Source organism: Monodelphis domestica, chromosome 4 (genome assembly GCF_027887165.1).
Source record: "Monodelphis domestica isolate mMonDom1 chromosome 4, mMonDom1.pri, whole genome shotgun sequence".
Lineage (NCBI taxonomy): Eukaryota > Metazoa > Chordata > Mammalia > Didelphimorphia > Didelphidae > Monodelphis > Monodelphis domestica.
In genome coordinates this window covers 219,435,432-219,451,091 of record NC_077230.1, presented here as the reverse complement: position 1 = coordinate 219,451,091, position 15,660 = coordinate 219,435,432, and the positions used below count along the sequence as shown (strand labels likewise).

The 15,660-nt window shown below is 33.7% G+C and overlaps 1 protein-coding gene across 5 annotated transcripts in view; it reads left to right on the top strand.

Moving 5' to 3' along the window:
* BOLL (boule homolog, RNA binding protein) overlaps window positions 1–15,660 on the top strand; it is a 79,938-nt gene that overhangs the window by 53,531 nt on the left and 10,747 nt on the right. Inside the window, exons 11-12 of one of the 5 annotated variants that reach the window (XR_467793.3) lie at window positions 8,957–9,092; window positions 11,465–11,539. The exons of 2 other annotated variants lie outside the window; for them this stretch is intronic. Coding sequence is in view for 1 of the 3 variants with exons in the window: in XM_007494569.3 (XP_007494631.1) it covers window positions 11,465–11,571 (107 nt within the window). In the remaining 2 variants the exon portion in view is untranslated. Of the gene's footprint in view, window positions 1–8,956; window positions 9,093–11,464; window positions 11,572–15,660 lie in introns of those variants that run through there. 2 more of the 5 variants (XR_001630071.2, XM_007494569.3) reach the window with 2 other exon arrangements.

Below are 15,660 nucleotides of genomic sequence, written 5' to 3'. Positions count from 1 at the left end.
AAAATCAAACCATTTCCCTCCAAGGTTATTTCGGTAAAGAATAGGTTTAGTAGAATATTAGACTAAATGGCTTCTAAACAATTTTTCAGCCTTGTCTGTGATCCTAGTAAAGGATTAAGATCAAAACTATGATTAAAATAAATCTTGGAATTATTTTGCAGCTTGTTATCTATACTATTACTCTTCCTTTTACTACAAATAATCAAGAGTTGGTGATCCTTTAGAAACCCAAAGCCATATATCAATCTCATGGTTTGACTTATTTTTATGTAATAATTAACTATCAAGTAACTCCTTATATCAGTGTAATATGTAGGGCTAAATATTTATTAGGCCTTGGTTCAATTCTTAAGCTGAGTCTACAATCCCCTCCCCAGTTTAATATAAAATAATTTAGAATTTTACATAGCTTTTCTCTTAATCCAATGCATCAGAATTTAGAGTCATTATTACTTTTGAATGAATTGGCATAACAACTTTGGATCTCCAGCGACTAACTATTTTGAAAGAAGAAAAATGGCTAGACTGATTTGTCAAAGGCCTTGTGAACATAAATAATGGAGAGTATATATAAATTTTGCTTTCCTTTTTCCAAGGAGGAATAGATTTTTTTCTTTACAGAATGTTGTGCAGATTGTTGGAGGGAAATTACAGTGTGAGTACATATATGTATGTATACGTTCCCTCGGGGTTGGTAATCATTAAAGGAGATATAGTCAGAGCTTATTATTTTGCTGCCATTTTATCTCCCACAAGCTTGCAAATAAATCTGAAATGTTAAACCCGCTTTTTAAAAAAGGACCTTACCATTCATAAAATTTTTACCCAACATCAAAACAGTGAGGAAGGAAATCTATATATTTCAATTTCACTGATTCATTTCAGAAACTATTTATTAAATCTGTGATCCATTGATTAATCTTATTATCCTATTGTGTCTTATAAAAACCACTGTACTAGGCACTGGGAATATAAAGACAAAGATGAAACTGCTCCTGCCTTCATGAAATTTACATGCCACTGGAGGTGAGATAGGGGAAGAGTACTATACACACAGAAAAGTAAATACGAGGTAATCAGAACCTAAGTTATAAGCATGGAATCAGGAAAAGCTTTGTGAAGGTAATAAAGACTTCAGAAATTATGAATCGGAGAGGTTAAATTAATTGACCATCATCATATACAGCTAACCAGGATTTGAATTCACATCCAAACTCCCTTTGACCAGCCACCTACTGCATCAACCTGCCTCTCTTAAAAAATGAATTTTTATTCTGAATTTAACAAACCAAATACAGTTGTGTTTTCCATTTATATGATAGAATGTCAAAGCATATAATAAATTTGACCATCATTAAAAAAAAAGAAACTGTCATGACTTATGTATAATTATTTTTCTTTTGATTGCTTTAAGGGTTTATCCCTTCCTTCACCAGTTCTTTAGTGAATAATTTTTCTCCAAGATACTAGTCATGTTTTTGTCATATAAAATAAATTTTTATCTGAAAACCTAGATAACAAACTTAAAGTGACTTTTCCCTATTTTATGTACATAGTAAATATTAAGATGCTAGTACATATGTTAGTTTGGGTTTGGTTGAGATCTATCAACATATCCACTTCTTAATAATGCATGTGTGTATATGTGTGTGTGTGTGTTTTACAATTTGAGGTGACTGTATGAAAATAAGGACCATGTCATTTTTTAATCCCAGATTTATTCTTTATGCTTGTTATCATTATGCCATACACTTATTTTCTTGGAACACTATTTCTGCCTAAAAAAGGAACACACTTAATTGTCAGGCTTTTTTCTTCACTTTTATGCATAAATTGCAAGCACTCTGAAACCTTCCCCTTCATCATTTCTTATAGCACAGTAGTATTCCATTACATTCATATACCATAATTTACTCAGCCATTCCCCAGCTGATGGGCATCCCCTCAGTTTCCAGGTCTTTGCCACCACAAAGAAAAAAAAAATGTTATAAGTATTTTTGTGCGTGTGGGTCCTTTTTCTTTTTTCTTTGAAATCTTTGTTTTTTATCCATAGTGTTCATTTTTGTAAGTGAATAATGTTATTAAACCAAAACCCCCAAACATAAACCCAAATAAACGATTGAAAAATCATATGCTTTTCATCTGTTCTGTTTCCAACAATTCTTTCTCTGGAGATGGATAGGATCCTTTATTCTGAGTCCCTCAGAATTATTCTGGATCTTTGTATTTCTGAGAGTAGCCAAATCTATCACAGTTGCTCATCCACAATATTGCAGTTACTGTGTACAGTGTTCTTCTGGTTCTGTTTATTTCACTCTACATCAGTCCATGAATGTCTTTCCAGCTGTTTCTGAAGTCATCCTGTTTATCACCATTCTTTGATCTCTTTGGGATATATCAGACCTAGTAATGACATTGCTAGGTGAAAGGGTATGTACTGTTTAATAGCTTTGGGGAAATAGTTCAAAATTAGTCTCCAGAATGGCCAGACTACTTGCTAAGAGTAGCAATGAAAAAGAAATAATATATGATGCCTTTTGTCACACTGCTATAAACTAATGATTTAAATACTTAACATTTGAATAATTAAGTTGCAGTTACATTTGGAATCTTTAGATGTATTGTATAGTGCTAGAACTTTGGGGGCTTTCTTAAACTCAAACTGTATTTTTAGACCTGAGTCATAAAGTTATTTTTCAGATAGTTTCATAAATTCTCAGCTTAGGAAATTTTGACAGGGCTTCTGACATTGCCAAATTATATTGATGATGTAGAAAAAGTGATGTTAAGTATACCATCATGAAAAATGTATGATTGAGAAAAAAGACCAGTCACATAGTGAAAGTAGTTGATAGTTTACATACCCTGGTACCCACATAATATTAAGAGAATATGAGGAAGAAAGACCTCCAACACATTGGGCCTCCTCAAATCTAATGAGAATTTAGTGAATGTCATGGACAAAAGTTGTACAAAACTGCCAGTTGCAACCTACATCATTGGAGGAAATACCTGTATTGATAAGATCTCAGATTTATTGGACTATTATTTGAAACCAATCACATTATAGATCATCTAATTTATGGTAAAAATTATTTGGTCATATTAGCAATTTAATTTTTACTAGAGTTATTACATATCAGACTCTGAATATCAAACTTCTGAATTATGCTCATTTCTGTAGTTATGTATTAATACATAAAGGAATGGAGATTGGAAGGGTCAGGGAATAATCTAGAATTTTCAGTGGGTCAAGAATTGCTTCTTAATAGCATAGAAATAAATTTATCAATTAAAGTATTATACAATTTAAAAATATTAGTTCTCTCATCCCCCTATCCCTAAAAATAATGAAAAAAATTATTCTGGAAGACAATTTATCATAGGTTTAGCATGATTGTCACATAATCAGTCTCTGAGGTTGGTATGTGCCTATCTCTTGTCCTTATCTTTCCCTCCTCTTTCTATGTCTCTTTGTCTTCACAGTCTAGAAATCTGAGATCTGAAAGAAGCTTAAAATAATCTGCCATCGTTATTTTCTAGGTATTGTGGAGGGAAATAGAAGAAGCTTTAACTGTTTATTTGCAGAAGGATAAATAATAGCAGGTTTAACATTCTGAATAAATTTTATGATACTTTCATTAATAAGTTTCACAATAAACTATGGAAACCCACTTAATTACAATCATTTCATTTTATATTTTTTAAAAGTTTACTTGTATTCTATTTTGGAGAGCCTTTCCTTCTACCTCCTAGTTCTTAAGCCATTTATTCCAATCATCCATTCCCTACAGTTCCTGCCATTTCTTTCTCTTCCTCTCATATGTAAGTGCTTAGAGCTTTATCCTGTATTCTTACTGCCTAGGGTTTATATATACCATTTTTTTTTTTGCTTACCTATTAGAGTAGAAATTCTTAAATTTTTTTGGTTAATAGCCCTTTTGTTAAATTTGCAGAAGCAAAGAAGGGAAGAGACTTTAGGCAATCTGATTTAATGTGGCAGGCATTTCCTTTTAAGTTTTCTTTCCTATGGGAAAGGGGAAGTTGTTAGTGCTGTCTTGTAGGATTACTATTCTATGTAGGATCTACTGATTCGGCATGATTTCTGTCGACACCATTTAACCAAAATATCTTTACCAAGAATTCTGGTTAGATTTTGCCTAAGCCAAGTCCCAAAGGTCTCCTTATACTTATTGCCCTACATCTCTTTCTCTTCACTTCATTCAGCAGCAGCAACCTACTCATTTTCAAAATCCTCTTCTGTTTTGGACTAAAGGATTTAATTTCTTCCTTTTTATTTTACTAGTCATATTTCTCCTTGATAAATCAGATATTAATCGCCTTCTTTTTTTGCTAATTATGGAAGTTACTTATAACCTTCCTACTTTGATCTTTCTTCTCTTTCCAATCTCAAGACCATCCATCCAGAGGTTTTACTGCCTCTTCAAAATCAAAACTTTTTTTTAGCATTACCCTTTGTATCCTCAGGTCTGCTCTCCCATACCTTTTAGTATTATCGCTATTTTGTCTATCTTCCAAGGGCAAAACATCATCAAGGGATTCTCTAAAATTCTTGTATATAAGTGCCTAACTTTATAATGAACAATGCAAAGTTTAACAAAATTTGTTCAGAAATTTTATGTCCACCTAATTTTTTCTATGTCCTCTACCAAAACAGTCTTCTAAGCCAGTGTTGGTGAAACACTGGCATTTGTGCCAAGCCAGGACAGAGGAACTTCTCCAGTCCACCTTTCCCCAGTGCCTGAGGACATTATTTGCATGCCCCACCCCTCTGTCCAGCCCCCCAAAGCATGCACTTCCTCCGTCTGTTTGCTAGGGTAATATAGGGGGCTCACAGGCAACTTGGAAGTTGCATTTTGGGCCCATGAATTTGAAAACTTTTCACCAATGTTATTCTATGCCTTAAATATTTTCTCCAACGATTAGTGTAACCTCTTTCATTGACTTTTTTACCTCTTCCCATTCTTTTCTTCATAAAATCTGCAGCTAAAGTTAACTTCCTCTCATTCTATATATGCTTTCCTCCTTAGTTATATTTTTTCATATTCTATATCCTGACCAAATTCCTTACTTTGACTTTTAACACTATTCTATGTGTCTTCCATGATAGCAACTTACTTAAGGTTATTATTTACAAATACTCACCTTCTTCCTTTCTGTAGTATATTAAGACTAGTCATTTCCCAGCCCCATTTATATCTATCAACCTGTTCAGTGTTCTTGGAAAACAGTCTATTATTTTCCCTAGGAATAGGGTACCAAATATACATATCCAATAAGTCACATACTTATGAATAGCTTAGGCACGTTTGTAGATTGATTCTTTATTCCACAGGATTTTTAGGGCATTAGGAGAATGTTAAGAGCTTGGAGAAAGGACCAAATAAATCAAGAAAACCAATTCTGATTTATAGATACCCTAGAAGTCTGCTCTGGATTCAGGCTAATACCAAGGATCCAAGAAAATAGGAATTTCCCCATATATTGTAGTCATTTTCATAATAATAACCAGATTGAAGTCCTAAGCCTGTCAGAATTCTCATACATGTCATAAAATAGTTGAACTCTAAGAGCTTATTTTGACTCACCCTAATTTTAAGCAAAATTTCGAGGACAGACCCCACACATCCTGAAGATTCCACAACTACCCTGACTTACTGGTCTAGAGTCTATATGCTTGTATTTCCTACAGCAAAATGAATTTAATACTTGAAATAATGAAGAAGGTAAAGATATAACTATATAAATGTGCTTTGGCACCCCCCCCCAACCTTTAAATTTACCTCCTATATAAAATCTTTGCCCAAATAGAAAGGAACTCATTCTAACTCATACTTACTCTTAGCAGACTTAGCAATTCTCTCCACAATGACTATTCAGTTAACACATTTTTTTGTGTGTTTGTACTTTGATTCCACTATACTTTGCCAAATTCAGATCATCAAACTGTGAGCAAAGGTCTTTCTTTTCTTTTTTCTCTCCCTTTCTCCCTTTATTTTTATACTCTTTATAGTATAGTCTTTATAGTATAGTATTCACAGAATTGTTTCATCTTGGGTACATTAAAGTTTATGTTAGCTACTCCCACCTCCACCCTTAACTGCTGAGTGGAATTCCTTTCTTTTCTGATTGATTCACTGCATTCTTAAATGACTATTCAAAACATTCTCTTCTCCTTAATCACCCTTCCCTATCTTTTTGAACAAAAATTTTCAAAATTGAAGTCATCCATCATTAGTTTACTTTTTTCTCATATTTCTCACCTTGAAGGTCCTCATATAATCTCTTCTCACATTTTTTATCCAATTTGATGGAAAAGTACCTTTTCCCTTTGCTAAATATCCTTCAGAAAATTGAATACTTTGGTCATTTCCTCTCTTGCTCTGATATTCAATTTACCTGATGTAACAAGGGAATCACTTTAAAAGACTGATATATATTAATTTAAGGTCGCCAAGGAATCAGCTATGTAATTCCTAAATGAAAAACTCAAGTCAGCCGTCAGCCTTTTTTGGAGTTTAATTACAATAGGAGTAAGAAAGGAATTAGAGAGAGAGAGAGAGAAAAAGGGAGAGAAGGGAATAGGGCTTAAATACCCTTTCTGTTTAGGCTGGGCCAAAAGGCCCAAGCCCTTAGATAGCTGGGGCAAAGAAAAGAGATCAGTCCCTATTACTCACGTGTCCAAAATGGAGAAACAGTCTCAGAGGCCCCCACCTTCAGCTTCCTTCAGAGCAAGCCTTCTCAGAGCCCACAGGAACCACACCGACCAACTCTCCACCTCCCTGGAGTCTTCAGACCCCCTATCTTTAAGGAAACCATCCAAGTTCCTCCCCTCAGATCTCCCATCTACCAATCACTGTTCATCAATTTCCCTGTGCCAATGGAGGCTCTAGCTTAACCCAGGACCGCCCAGAGGTTTCTGGCTTTTGCACATGTCTGTTGAAGGTCATATTTTCAAATGATTAAATCTTTACTCCTTTGCTACAGCCCTTTCTAAATCCTGTTAACCTGAGTAGGGTAGAGATTGGAATAATTAAATTTTGATCTAGGCTGCAGCCCTTACTCAATCCTATTAGGACTGAATAGGGTGGAGATTTATTCCAAGTATCTCCATTGTATCAATTCTAAAATCAATCAAGACTCAAAGAAATTCCTGTTCTATGCTTAAGCATAGGTCAAAGTCCTTTCCATTGTTCAGCAAAGGGTTTCTGTCCTAAAGTAATCTTAAGAAGGGAAGAGAAGGAACCTCCCATGCCAATGGGGTTCCCATTCCAATAGACTATCAGTAAGAAATTTTCCAAGTATGAAATATCCCAATGGTGAAATTTCCAACATTTATAAGTCTAAGGAAATTTGAGGTTTACACTGATCCTTGAAAGAAAAAATAAGCCTTTACCTAACTCCTAAAGCTATGTTTCTTGACCCATTCATAGTCCTAGAAAGACTTGCCTGTACTTGTTGCCATCTCTTCCCATACATTTCTCATCCCCTTGCAAACAAACTATACTCTCTAAGGTTAAAACAGATCTCATGTGTTAAATTAAATGATCTTTTCTCATACTTTATTCTATATAACTGATATATAGTGGAAAATGTCCACTACCTCCCTCCCCCTCTTTCTACATAGTCTTGCAGCTTTGTTGATAATTACTTTCTTGGTTTTCCTCCTGCCATCTGACCACTACTCAGTCTCTTGCTTGATTATTATCCTCCTTTCTTCTGTGAGTTCTTTTAAGGACCTATCTTGAGCTACCTTCTCTTAATTTCTCTCCATTCTCTCCTTTGGTGATTATCAACTCCCATGTTTAATTTTCATTGCTATGCAGATGATTCCCTAATCTGTATGTCCAGTATTAATTTCTCTTCTGAACTTGAATCCCACATTTACCAGTCTTCTCTACCACAATGCCCCTCATAAGTGTCTCATATTCAGCATGGGTAAACAGAACTTATTTATCCCAAAACCCATCTCTAAATTTCCTGTGTGAGGTCATGCTCATCCTTCTAGTTACCCAGTGTCACAACTGTGGAATGATGCTTGAATTTTATCCCCTCCCTTCCATTTCCCCAATCTAATCAATTACAAAATATTATTCATTCTACCTCTACATCTCACATCCATCCCTTTCCAGGCACACATGCTGTATGAGTTAATTTAGAACTTCATTACTCCTCATCTTGCAAGAGCTGCCTATTTGGTCTCTATGTTTTGGGTATCTTCCACATAGTTGCCAAAGGATATTTCTAAGTCATAGAAGTGATGATAATCCTTTCCTAGTCAGAAATCTTCAGTGACTCTCCATTGCCAAAAGAATAAAACAAAATCCTTAGCCTGTCACTTAAAACCCTCCAAAATATAGTTCCCACTTGCCTTTCCAGTTATTTTATATTACTCCTTCCTATACTTTGTTTTTTTTAAGCCATACCAGGCTTTTAGCACTTCCCCATACATGATGTTCCATCTCTTGCCTTTGAACAGGTGGAGCGCCATATCTAGAATGCACTCTCCCTCATTTTTACCTTTGTAGATTACCTACCTTCCTTGAAAACAGTTAGTTGCCAATTCCTATATAAGGCCCTTTCTAATCTATCGCATCCCCTTAGTTGTTATTTCTCTCTCCCTCTTGAAATTACCTTGTTTTACTTAGTATAGATTTTACATTTATTCATCTATGTATATGTTATATAACTCCAACAGAATGTAAGCTCCTTGAGGAACAAGAACTGCTTCGTTTTTCTTTGTATTCTAGTGCCTAAAGCAGTGCATCTTGCACATAGTAGGAGCTTAACAAATGTTTGTTGAATGAATACAGTGCCACACACATGTTCAATAATATTGATTGATGTTCTTGACTCTTCTCTCCTAACTTATTCTTGTTCTTTCATTTTCTGTTCAGTTTCTCTGATCTATATTTTCTTTCTCTTTACTTAACAGACAGTGTGGAGCATTCATTATTAAGACAATTGGGCAGCTCTAGTCCAGCTCAACTGATTTCTTGTCCAATGATCCTTGTGTGGCCGAGATCCAGCTTCAACGAACCGGCTAGAAGCTGCCCGTTGTGAAACTTAGGGTTAGTTGATACCTCGCCATACTTGTTTTTCCAACTATAAGCTATTAGATATTATGAAGTTCTCCCTTTCAACTGTTCCACAAAATTAAGTAGTTGGCTGTGGCACATTGGCTTTTGGTTTGTATTAATCCAACTATGGTGATATTTTCTGTAATAGACATTTTTTTCATTCCATTATAGCCATGTTGGGAACAGTGAATCATCTTTCATTTTCACTACTTTGTGATATTTCTTTTCATCATGGATTTTTAGATTTTGAGTGTTGTTATTCATCCTCTTATTTTTGCTTTAAAACTTTGGATGGATTATAATTACCTCTATATTAGATTGAAATTTCAAATATATTTTTATGCCTTTTAGAATTGAGGATATTATTTTAACCTTGGGCTGATTTGAGGCAATAGTCCAGCCACTCTACTTTGAAATTTTTTATTATGCTTTTCTGAATTAATTTTTGCTTCTTTATTAGCTATACTGCTTTTTCTTTAACTTTCTTCATTTAAATTTTTCTGCTTCTCTCACGATTGTCAGCAACATTCTTATTTTTATACCACCTTTTGTGGTATTTTCCAAGCATTTGAAAAATGAATGTCTTTTTATTATGAGTAATGTTACTCATTTTTTCTGATACTCCTAATATTTGTAATAAGCACTGGAATCTTGCTATACTATGACTGTCATCCTAGCCTCCTCCAAAAGGAATTTAGTTAACAGAATTACTGAAAGTGTTTTATTATAGAATTGTCTTACCTGTAACTTTAAATATTCATCTAGCAGAACTATATTATCCTTACCTACTCTATGGAAAACATCCAATTGGGCACTGGATAAAGCATAAATTTTAAATAACATAAGCCCTTGTGCAAGTTTAGTCAAATAAAGAAAAACAATAATTTATTATGCTATTGATGGAACTCTTAAAGGTTAGAAGAGCTTTCTTTCTTTGAGGCAGATGGTGTAAGTATTTATGCCTCCTTGGTAAATGAGAAAACTGAACTTAGAATGTAAGTGGTTTCACAGCACAGACCTAAAGGGTTTAATTAATTCTAGGGAAATTGTGTTACCATTCTGTTTACAAAGTGAGATAACTTTGTGGATTAAAAAAAAAATTAGAGATGTAAAGCTATACGAGCCCTCATTTTACAGATGAAGAAACTAAAGCCCAGGGAGGTGGCGCAGCTTGTCCAACGTCACACAAATAGCTAATTTGCAGAGATAAGATTTGAACTTATGCCCTGTACCTCCACATTTAGCATTTTTTCCCACTGCACTTGTTGTTTTATAAAAAAACACTTTGTAAATCCTAGGAAAACTTTATATTTTTATTCTGGAGGCAACTTGATATGTTAATATGAAGAAATAAACTTTTGCTTTAAGAAAACATTAATTTTCTATAAGTTGTAGAATAAATCAAAAGTCAGCAAACTCAAACATCTAGTCCTTGACATTGTGATTTATATAGTCTCATAAAGTCCCCTTTTTCCTCTTCATCTCAGAAAATTAATGAGGGAGGGAGAAAAACAAAAAAGGTTGGTACTAACCCCTTAAAATCTTTCCTCCTCATGTTCCACCCCCAAATATATTTTTCTCAAGAGAAATAGCAGCAGACATAGGAAGATAGATGTAACATGTTTTAAGATTTGCACAGTTCATTATATATTATAATTTTGTCTTCACAACCACCTTGCAAGCTCTATCTATACTAACATTTTAAAGATGAATAAATTTTAGCAAGGTTGATTTGCTTGAAGTCACAAATTTAATAAATGCCTGAGGCAGGATTTGAACCCATGGCTCTCCAAGTCCATCTCTTTTTCCACCATACCATGCTTGCCTCTAATGAATGTTTACCAGCTAAAATTTTTTCATGAGGATCTATGAATGTTTACCCCCACAAAAAAAAAAGTGAAATCATGTTATTTCACTTTATCTGTTATTCTGAAATTTTAGATGTCATATGTTCTTTTTGCTTTGTTTCATAATATCTATCAGGTAAGAAAGTGTCTTTTTTCATTTTAAATATTTGGTTGCAAAACACTAAAGGGTTTTTTTGGTCTTTGTTTTTATTACCATTTATTTTTTATATGGTTATTTCTCTAGTACCTCTTGTCTTGAGAACAAAAGAGAGCTTTAATATGGAAAGCACTAAGTAGGCATGATGCTGCCATATATTACTTGGACACAAATATTTATTGATGATGTGCATCAGAGATATTGATAATCATTATTAATACCTATATGAGTGTCCTACATGGATACATTCATAGATTTTAAAAGCTATCTTTAATTTGAGAAGCCGACCAAGACTTCAACATTTGTGTACAGCACCTGCAAATATTGGAGCATGTCAGCCTACCTTCTCCATCCCTTAGCTTGCCAGTCCAGAACCATATTACCTCAGAAGACAGATGGATTGGAGGGAGGGTGAGTGTGAATCTGTGGAGGAGACAAATTTGGAGAATTCCTCATTACAGATACTGTAAGAAACTTGTTTTATTTTTCATTTATTTAGTATATTTTCTGTAGAAAATTTTCAAAAGTAGAAAAAAGAACTCATTCTGAAAAACAATGAACAAATGTATTAAGATATCTGCCAACTTCTGAATTTACATTGTCTTTTATTCAGATGATCATGACTTAATCAGTCAATAATTAAGTAAATATTTAATGAATGCCTATAGGCAAATTTTCTAAATCACTTCATGAATGTTTTCTAAAAATAATTTTATATGTATTATAATGGTAATAATTTTACTATATCAACTAAAATCACAAGTTTATGAAGAGAATATTCCCTTTTCTTTGGCAGAACCTTCTGATAGAACCTGATTTAATTATAATGGTTTTCAAGAATGTTATTAATAATTCATAATAGTTATTGTTGCTGTAATGTTTAGTTTGTTGGATAGACTAATTTATGTTTTAGAATACCTTCAAGACCTTGCTCTTTTTAATGGCCCTGGTAAAATAAGAATGGGTAAATTGAAATGAGAAGCATAATTTAGTACATAGTATAATTTATTCCATGAGTTATCAGTGAAATATATTCAGACCATAAGTGAGGATATCAATCAGAATATTCTTCCACAATAGGACTATGCATTCTATGCTTTTAAGTTATCTTAATTTTAGAGTAATGAAACTGGTTTCAGTATACCACACAAGAAATCATTATATTCACATACTTCTTTATGGATATATGTTTATATGCTTAAGGATTATATCTATGAAGTATTCTCCCTAACTAGAGAAAAAACCATTTATGGAGATGTCAATGTTTCTACATTTGCTTCCCTCATGTATGTACTTAATTTTTTCCTCACAATCTACAGAATTTTATCCATCCACAAAAGTGAAAGGAATAGTGCTTGGGTAACAGGAAGATGAATTGGAACTGCTTGACTTTCAGCATTGTTTGTTCCTATTTTTAAAAACATCTCCAGTGTTTGTCAAAGGTGGCTGCTTATGTAACCTTCTTGCAATTGTGGTTTCCCATTTTGCCTCTATCTGAAAAGAAGCAAAATCCAAATTTAGGGAATCCTTTTAAATATCCCCAGTTCTCTTTGCATTGAATTCTGATATCTTCCTTAAGAAACATTTTTATGATAGTTTTACCTTTGGCTAGTTCTGCCCTTAAAAAATATACACACATACATAGCATTTTTATATTTGGATGCTTCTCATTTAATAGTATTGGTATCCCTATGAACAACTACCTAAAAAGACAGCTTACATCCCTTCATACTTCTCTCTAATTAGAAGCTATGGTACCATTCAGGTATTGAAACTATCTCATACTACACACTACTTTTGTTTTTTGCTTTATTGACTATATAGCATTTATTCAAATTGAACTAGCCCCATCTCAGATTTTATCATCCTATTATTCTATCTGTTATTTTCTCTACTAGCAATAAATGGCAATTCCAGATTTCTTCCAATTATGTTTAGCAATATTCTAATTTTTTTCTTTTCTACAAAACATAGTTCATAGTTTTTCATATATTAGTTACATGGATATTTTTATGTATCTTTCTTAAAAATAAAGCTTTACAGAGACAGATATAGACTGTGTTCTATTTAACAAACATTTGTTAAGCCTCTGTTTTGTCCAAAGCACTGTGCTAAGTAAAGATACCTATTGCCAGACTGTGAAGGGTCTTAAGTGCTACACCAAGAAGTTTGTACCTAAACAGAAGCAAGAAATGGAAAAACATGAAGTAAAAAAATGGAATTCAAAGAACTAAAATGCTAATTTTTCTTTCTTTTGTTCTTACTTCTTGTAAGGCAAGAGAAATCCAGTAGGCAGAAGGTATAAAAGATAATGTGACACGGTCTCCAAAATCTATAATAAATGGCAGAAGATGTGTATGTGTATGAGGGGTTTGAGGGAAGTTTTGGGCTTAAGTCATTAAGTAATACATAAGTAATCCTACAGTTTGGTCTACTTTGACTATAATCCCTCAAACCTTATAGTCTCTCATGCTCCAAAGGATGAGAAAAAAAATGCTGAGGTGATGACTGGTGATCAATGATCACCTTGATCACCTTTAGAAAACTATTAAATTCTAATTCTAATCCCCAGAGGCAAATGGGAACAAATGCAAAATTGAGGTCAATGCTATACTGTATGTGTTTAACTTGTATATAATAAAATAATTCATGCTCATTGAATTTTGCCATGTCAGATCTACAAAGAAAAGACTAATAAACCTAGGAGTTGGACAACATAAAATCAGTATCTTTTGGAAGACTGGTCAATAGTCAAGAATCAATATTGTATAACAAAAATCTATCCAACCCCAACATCCAAAGGACCTTCACTCTTATTACGCAAGTAAAATGTACTTCAGAAAGTTCAGATTTGGCATTAGTTTCACTTATCAATGTTTCAAGCACTGAAGTTAAAAAGAAAAAACAAAATGATGTCCCTAACATTGCCTAAAATATAGTATTTCACTAGTAAAAATAGTAGCCTGAAAACATCCCAAGAACAAAGTTCCTACTTGACAGTCTTATTTCACATTGTTCCTTTTTACACACTATTTTCTAATCAAACTAACCAACTGTTCTCCAAACTTGACATACTTTCTATCCCCTTTGTAATTACTTAGGCTATTCCTCACATCTAGAATGCATTCTTCTCTCCTCCTTTCAGAATCCACCTTATCCTTTAAAGTTCTTCCATGAATATTTATCAAACTCCTCTTTCTCTACAGATAAGTGTTCTCAACTTTTCTGGAGTTTTTATCTAAGTATCTTCTTTGATCCTCTTTTGATATACCATTTGTTACATTTAACTATGTGTCATTTATACACATACATGCTCAGTGGAATGTAATTTTTAAAAGAGGACAGGAACTAATTTTTTAATCAACTTAGTTCCTATTTTGCTGCATATATATAGTTAATTGCTTAATAAATTTTTCTTTAGTTGACTTGATTTATACTTTCTCTTTTGGACCAAATATAACTAGATGCTTTTACCTCAAAGATTTCATCTTTCCTGGGTGAAATTTTTTAAATACATATTTTTGAGATAAGATTATAACTTTAGCCTTTAGGACCTTGACCTATGTTGGATTCCTTGACAATCATTTATTTTTTGCTTCCCCCTTTTTACCTCCCAGTAACACTGTTTGTGAAATTGTTCATACATTCTTATTTCATATTGATCCAGATTTATGAAATGAAATGGCAAGTAAGGTCCTTTTCTCTAGCTTAAGAATATCCTTTTGGTGTGATTCAAATTTATCTTAAATTGGGGTATTAGTATCCCTACTGTCCATTTATGGGGGGGGGTGACCTAATAACCATTCTGTGTTTTAAAAATACCAATGGGGGGCAGCTAGGTGGCTCAGTGGATTGAGAACCAGGCCTAGAGATGGGAGGTCCTGGGTTCAAATCTGACCTCAGACACTTCTCAGCTGTGTGACCCTGGGCAAGTCACTTGACTCCCATTGCCTAGCCCTTACCACTCTTCTGCCTTGGAACCAATACATAGTATTGATTCCAAGATGGAAGGTAAGGGTTTAAAAAAAATACCAATGGTTCCCTATCCTTTCAAATGCAGGTTTTCTTTTCTAACTTTGACCTCCACCTGTTTCTAGCACCTGTTTCTAGGACCCACATCCCAGGGACCAGAATCTCAGAAAAGGTTTACCTATTACCTTCCTCTTCACCTTTCAGAAGCCATTGTTTTAATCATGGCTGATATTTTGGATAACTCCTGTAGGTTAATGGAAGGAGTGGCATTTTTTTCTTCATATATTTAGGTGTCATTTTTCCCACATTCCTTTTTATTTAAATGCACCAATCTCAGGAGGACAACCCAATAGTAGTCTTTATGCTTTAATATTATTCAACTTCATACTGCTCTGATCCACCTCATTCTAAAATGCATGAAAGAGAGGAGAGCAGTAAATACTAACAAGCATATTAATGTATTCAAATTGGTATTAGAAAAATAAAAATAGAGTATTAGTTTTCTCTTGTTAGACTGAACGTCACTGGATAAAATGTACATGTTCTCTAACCTTTTATTCTCCTGCATGATGGTTTAGAAGTG